General features: G+C 48.0%; 2 protein-coding genes across 2 annotated transcripts; one reads left to right on the top strand and one right to left on the bottom strand.

The window, feature by feature from the left end:
* Nucleotides 1-2,922: 2,922 nt before the first annotated feature.
* FPOAC1_013387 (uncharacterized protein) lies at nt 2,923-4,113 on the bottom strand (the record flags this gene model as incomplete). The annotated part of the gene is made up of 1 exon (XM_044857728.1): nt 2,923-4,113. The coding sequence occupies one exon, from the start codon at nt 4,111-4,113 to the stop codon at nt 2,923-2,925; it is 1,191 nt and encodes a 396-aa protein (XP_044701110.1).
* A 1,713-nt stretch (nt 4,114-5,826) lies between these two features.
* FPOAC1_013386 (uncharacterized protein) lies at nt 5,827-6,901 on the top strand (the record flags this gene model as incomplete). Its single annotated transcript, XM_044857727.1, has 2 exons — nt 5,827-5,896; nt 5,955-6,901. 2 exons carry the CDS (start codon nt 5,827-5,829, stop codon nt 6,899-6,901), a joined length of 1,017 nt encoding a protein of 338 aa, XP_044701109.1.
* Nucleotides 6,902-7,288: the final 387 nt, after the last annotated feature.

Here is a 7,288-nt window from a genome sequence, read left to right as displayed (position 1 = left end):
CCTCGACCACGTGGGTGGCGATATTGTCACCAGAATGGCGATCGACAAGTTCAGGAAGGCCAAGCACAAGCTTTCCTGGCTGGCCAAGGGTATTGAGAAAGTAGCAACAGATTCCATACAAAGCGTGGCGATTATTCGACCTCCAACCATCGAACGCAATATGAAGTAAGCCTGGAGCTGTCGCTAATACTCGCTTGATCTCAGCCTTGTTTTCCTCGTACACCTGAAGAATACGCCTGCGGACGGTATTGTGGGTAATATGCGCTTCGGTTGTCTTCACGAGTGGATTAAGATATTCGAAAGCGGCGCGGAGGTATGGATCTTCACTTTGTCGGAAAGAAGAGTTGCTGTTGATGATCCACGAGACTACCAAACGCTGGAAGTCTAGCCGATCAAAACGGCCAATGATCTGGTTTGCGATCTGCTGCTCTCGCGCGTCACGGGTATTCAACTTCATCATCTCGGCGATATTCCTCGATGGTGTCTTCTCCTTTGCTTTGCTAGGCGGCTTCCGTCTTCCGGAAGGGTCACAGACCTTGTGGTCATTCCAGAGATGAATCTCCGCGTTCTGCGTACCGCTCGAGGCCGCCGAATGAGGGTTTGCCTGCGACTGTCAACACAGACCTTGCAAACCCATCGCCGCTTTGTATCGTCATCGCTCTTCTCGATATCGTAGCCGAATTGCCATATCCACGACGATGTAGACGCACAGCGTTGGGATTGCGTGTAGCCAGGGAAGTCTTTCCAAGGGAAGAGGTCCCACGAGTTCTTCTTATCCTCTTGGTCTGGCGGCTCGAGCACCATAGAGCTGATAATTGGGCTCTCAGCCATTCTACGCGGTACAGAATGCAGTTGCATGGAGATGCTCGAACGCGGCACCATGACGCGAAATGTCCACGACCCAATAGCTGTTATGTTCTGTTTAAAAATACCTTAATTTGTATGTGAAAATGCCTGGTATATAGGTACTTGAGATCTCTACCGACCATGGCCAAGTTGGTCTACCCTGAATTACAGGGTATTTTAGGGACTAGGCTAGGGAACCCCCTACCAGTCCATCCCCCTGCTTCCATTTCCACCTATCCATTCCACGGAACCCTGGCGTGGATGGATGGATTATGTAACGGCCAGCTCTATTGAATGGATGGAAATGGATGCACGGACCATCCATTTCCACGCCGTGGATACGTGGACGGTGGACGTGGAATGGATCGCCAGCCTGCTCATTCCGCGCTTAGGAGTGTGTCGGCATACTGACAGAACAAAGTATAATACCGGAACGTACCCCGCTAGCCTGGCTCCGGCGCAGGTTACTAAGTTTGATGGTCCTAAAGGATACTATGTTGTGCCGGCAAGTCTTCCCTATTTGTCTGTTAGGTGCCTGGTCCGCCGCTTGCAGGCATTTGGCCACCGTTAAGCGATAGCAGATGTCATTATTGCGTCAGCCTGGTGGTTTGTATTTGCAAGGAATGGTCCGCGTAGCGCTCCGATGTTATTAATGGGGTCAGCCAAGTGGCTATGTAGAGCAACTTCTGCTCCACAACGCTTCGAGCTCTGCATTACAAGAATGTGCCAGCCCTCCCGTCGCTCCTTTACTCCCTAACATCACCAAAATTTCCGGTACTCTCCGATATGTCATCAGGCCAAGAATGGTCGTATGGTCCATGCCTCGGTTGCGGCACCCAGACAGAGGGAACAACTTACTGCTCTAATTCTTGTCGGCTCTCAGAATGCGAGAAGGCGCCAGAACCGATGCACTGTTCAAGCTGGCCTTTTATACTTATTGCACCGTCCTCCTCGACATCGCCAGCCCAAGAAGCTAAGCCATCGACCAAGGTAGAGAAGGAATTAAGAGTTTACAATATGTCATTAGACCAGTCGAAGATGCGGAGGAGATTGCATTAAACCCCGAAATACCTCTACTTCCCTGACTCGAGGGCTAACAACAGGGGACATATCTCACAATAGTGCCGCCATCAATGGTCTCCTCATGCCAACTCCATCAATCAACCACACAACCACTGGCTACCTATATATCTCTGTTGAGACTGTATGCTTAAGAAGGTCCGATCTGCCCGTGATTGGGATGTCGTTGCTATATAGTTGGGCTCAGGCTTGTCAACAAATAAATCAAATCAAATAAAATCGAGTCGAAATGAACTCAAATCAAATCAAATTTCGAGAGCCGAACTTATTTGGATATCTGGATTCATTTGAATTGAAGCACTGACCAACTGTCCCCACACCCTAGGTACTTGTCAGATACTGAGGTGAATTATATTCTTGTTCGTTGCCCCCTTTCTACTTGAGGTGTAAAGCAAGCTCTATGTGTCTTTGAATGAATGAATGAATGAATTTATTCCGCCCGGGAGGATACGCCTCATAGGGCCCACAACATTAAGTCTCGTTAGTTACATTCTTTTCCGACTTCTAGCCCTATAACCCTCAAACATCACAATCCCTACTCCTCGCCACATTTCCCAGCCTCGCTTGTCCCTGCGACAGGCCTGCTTGAAGGCCAAATTCTCCAAGTGTTCAGCGTCCCATCTTCAGCGGCTGAAGCCTGGTCTGTCTACCAGAGGCTGTACTATATTAGTTCTTGCTGCATTATATCGTTTGGTTTGTTAGTATATCTTGTATGTTATCATGTCCGTGCGAAAGAGGGTGGTGGATGGTAATGTCTAACAAATTCATGACCCAATTTCGCCACGCTCTGCCGAGACTAATAAGATGCCGGTAAAGTACGTGACCTGGCTAAGTCCAGTATTTTCATACAGTCGTTCATTTTATTATGATTTGTGATTAAAATTCCTATTCATCAAAGTTCCCTCACACATGTGCGCAAGTAGTGCAGGAATGAGAAACACCTAGGGCATTAGGGACCTACCCTTTTGCGTATAATGATGAGTATAAACTCTGCCCCTACCCCACCTTAACACCGTGGTTTGCATCCTTGGCGTCTAGTTCGACTTTGCCAATATCGAGCAGCAGCTTGACGATTGTCTCGTGCCCCTTCGTTGCCGCCTGCCATAACGGCGTCTGTCCGTACCAATCCTTGGCGTCTGGGTCGACTTTGGCAGTATCGAGCAGCAGCTTGACGATTGTCTCGTGCTCGTTCGCTGCCGCCTGCCATAACGGCGTCCGTCCATCCTTATCCTTGACGTCTGGGTCGACTTTGGCAGTATGGAGCAGCAGCTTGACCATTGCCTCACGCCCATTCCCTGCCGCCAACCCCAGCGGTCTCCATCCGCCCTTGTCCTTGATAAGTAAATCTACCATTCCTTTTAGCTTGTCCATATCTCCTCTTATCGAATGGTCGGGACCTGGGCAAGCGAAGTCTAGGGCACCCATTGTTGTCAATTGTCTCTCAATAATCTCCATTGCTTTTCGGAGATTTTCCCCTGCCTCATCTTTTCCCATGTCTTGTAGTGCCACTCCAGTATTCCATAATCTGGTCACTTTATCTAGACAATATTCCAGCTCTGTATTTGAGCACTTCGAAACTAGGGTACCCATGAAGTGTTCGTAGTCTTCCCCATCCTGCGACTCGCCTGGATACATATTCCAGTTCCAGACAAGTAGGAAATCATGTGGGAAGGTTGTTATCAATCGTAAAGGCTTCGACTTGGTGTCACTGCTCGCATCTTGTAGATCGTCCGGAGGGGGAACTGAAATCATTATAACGACCCAATAATCGTTGCATAACCTAATGATTGTAGGCCTTGACGCTCCTTGTAGAAGGCAGACAACATCCCCTACCTGGACAGATTTCGCTGAGGCCTGTAAGGTCCAGGGAGAACCCGGCCCCCTATAGCCAGACGCATTCTTCCATGTAATGCCCACGTGCTGTCTGTCTTCCCAATCAGTGTCTATTTCGACTGAAGACACTTCGCCTAGAACGCAACCCTTGCCCCTGATTACCGCTATCTCCTTATCATCCCAAGTGTCTACAGACACTCGTTTAGAGAAGAAGTTGATGAGTTGCTGGAATAGTCGTCCCCATGAAATCTCATAGTTGGCGGATAACCCTGCGATGCTAGTATCATCAGAGCTCATGCCGAGCAAGGCATAAACCTTGTCGCGGCGGTCAGTTGCTTTGCGAGTGTGGTACATATCTACCAGCTCACCTAGAGGGCATATGCCCAGGGAAAACCTGCCTGACCGACCAGTTGCGCATCTAGGCCGGAAGACCGCACCCCTTACCGGTATACCTTGCATACCTGTCCCCTTGCTGGTGCTGCTGGACTGTCTTCCCAGTCTGCCCAACCTACTCTAGCTACTCAATAGATAATAACGTGGTTAATAAGCTTGCGTGACAAAAATCTCTCAACCTACATCATTACCATCTAATTAAATAATTCTCAACCACCCAACATGTCACAATCCTAAAGTGAAGCTAGAATCCTTCTTGCCTTTCTTGCCCCTCTTTCCATTCAAAATGACCCAAAATTGAAAGCCCGGCGCGTAGAGATCTATAAAGTTGGGCGTATGATGTTATGGCATCGACAACAAGGCAATCAATCACGAAGCGATTGGATTCCATAGTCACAGAAACTATCAGATCCAGAAGATGTTGGAAAACCCTGAGGATCCCCCTTCCCTTCAGGGTTTAGACTGTTATTATTCAGGAAGTCCTAGATTTAGAGTTCAAAGTCCTAGATGAAATCATTTGGAGAAGAACTCTCATCTCAATAATGAACAATCAAGCTTAATAAAATATATTTTCACCCAGCACCACCGCGCAATACAACAACATTTTCAAATCCCACCTAAATTTCCATTCCTTTCCACAATTTCCACATGTGGAAGGGGTTCCGCGGCGTGGATATGTGGAAGGGAATGAAATGGATATGGATCTACATCGTTTTATACGGAAACTGAAAAAAATCATGTCAGATAACAGTGCATCGAAATCTGTCTAGCGATGTCTCAAACCGCGTCGTCGACTACCTATTCGCTGCCACGCGTCAGCGGAGGAACATTTTCTTTTATCACCCTGGCTACCAGGACGGTCACAACCTCCTGAATCTACCAGCGTTGGATGCGGGAGGAATCCATCATGAGACCACACGAATCGCTTGCGCTATCCTCGCCGCCTGTAGATTTGATGGCTATTTATCAACGAGTAAAAACGGGCCTAGAATTCCATGTTGAGGATGTGTGCGGACAACAATAGTCCCATCCGTTGGTTGTACATATAACTTTGTTGTGCACTTCTTGTACAAAGTTAGTCTTCAATCTTTATATCAATCAATCTCATCCTTACATCACAGAATGTTCCTCCATACTGCTCGCGGAAGATCTACAACAGTCGGGTGGCCTGGCAATGTTGTCTGCGTCGTCAGCCCGAACTGACTCGCTAGATTCCTCTACGGTCGGAGAAGACCAAAAGCAGAAGGTGGAGAAGGAAGCATGAGTAAAAGAATGGCACGCGTCGGGGTGAAGACAGACTAGCACCAACGCGTTTGGGGCGTAGCTACAGTGGGATGCAAAAAGTATTTGCAGGCGTGCAGATAGACTCTGACTTCTCCAGTTAGCTTACATTAGCTTAGGTACTTGATACTAGATTATTCTGCTAATAAATGTATGATGTAAAGTATTGAGAACCTGGTAAGCTACCCTTGACTAGCTTCCGCTATCTGTACACCTGTGAATAATCTTTGCAGCCCACTGTATGACGGAAATATGGTTGAAACCATTGAATAAGTAGTCGAAGGTTCCCACTTAGCTGTCGCTGCCTTAGATCTCCCTGCTTTCGTCTCATCTCAGTTCTTAACAAATCTACTCTTAGTCTATATAACGATCTTCTCCCTTATCCTCTTCAAAATGACTAGCAGATCTGGCGCTGCTACCAAGCGCTATAATGAGCTCATTAAGCAAGCGACCCATCAGTCTGGTAACGACCCCTGAACCAACAGCACCCACTATTACAACATGTAACTGACTTTAGGTAGCATACAATGCAGGTATACGAAGGCCGAGCCGTACGAAGAAGCTCGCTTACCATTTTGTCACATTATGCCTCTTCACAAAAAGTGATATGCCCACTTCCACCGGCATCAATACCACGTTCGCCATCGCAGGGATATTAGCTGGTCCTGGTACTATCAGTAACGCCGACATTCAATGGACTGATATGGGTAAGGGCATTCTCGTTGCTCTCTACTTCACTTGGCACTTGACCCTCTGCTTCAATCTCGGAAATCAGCGTCAGCCGCAGTCCGTCATTGAGGATGGTGTCAACAAGCCGTGGCGGCCCATTCCGGCTGGCCGCATCTCCCCCGAGCTTGCACACAAATGGCAGCTAGTCTCAATTGTCTCTCTCCTTGCTCTGTGCTATACTACTTTGGGGGCTTGGCAGGAAACTGCCTTTTACCTCTTCTGCACCTGGCTGTACAATGAGCGTGCCTGGGGTGACAAGAGCTGGTGGCAGCGCGCGCTGATGAATGCCTGTGGTATCACTACCAACCGTGTAGCAACTCTTCGAGTAGCTGTCACCGCCATCCAAGCGAATTCTCATGACAACTTCGAGTTCACTAACAAGGGTTTGGGCTGGTTCCTCATGTGCGCATCCCTTGTCTTCACTACCATACAGGTTCAAGACTTGCGTGATCAGGAGGGTGACAAGCTGATCGACCGCCAGACCTTTCCTCTTATTCTTGGCGACGCACCAACACGCTCGATCACAGCTGTAGCTGTTATGACCTGGTCATTTGCCTGTCCACTTTACTGGGGACTTGGGGTCGTCGGCTGTGCCGTACCCATCTTGACTGGAGCTATAGTCTCAGCTCATATGCTCATCTGCCGCTCTCGTGAGCGGGACCAAACAAGCTTTCGCCTGGTGGCAGCTTGGTGGGTATCATTGTACTTTCTCCCCATGATGAGTGCGCGTGGGTTCTAGGGTTCAAGCCTAAGGCTTGGCATTTCATGTCACTAGGAGTAAGACCTGTGGATGAACTGGGTATTTACAGTCACGCAACAAAAGTCCTGGCACATTCCGGGTCCACCCCCAACCACCCCGATTCCGTACACCATCTTCACATTGAATAGTCAATAACATGTCAATTGAGATGATCTGTATATTATTTTGTAGCGTTTTGAAAGGAGAATCGAATAGTATATATCAATATTTAGTGTAGTACCCATCAGCCTCATAGCAGTCTTGCATACGCTTTGGCATCGATTTTATCACATTTTGGATGACTTCTCTTGCCAAAGCTCGCAAGTGTTAAAGTAGGTGATGAGATTGATTGATGTTAAGGTTGAAGATCTAACTACAGACAAGACA

Source organism: Fusarium poae (assembly GCF_019609905.1).
Source record: "Fusarium poae strain DAOMC 252244 chromosome Unknown contig_2, whole genome shotgun sequence".
NCBI lineage: Eukaryota > Fungi > Ascomycota > Sordariomycetes > Hypocreales > Nectriaceae > Fusarium > Fusarium poae.
Note: the sequence above shows the minus strand (reverse complement) of the source record. Positions and strands in the feature narration are given on the sequence as shown.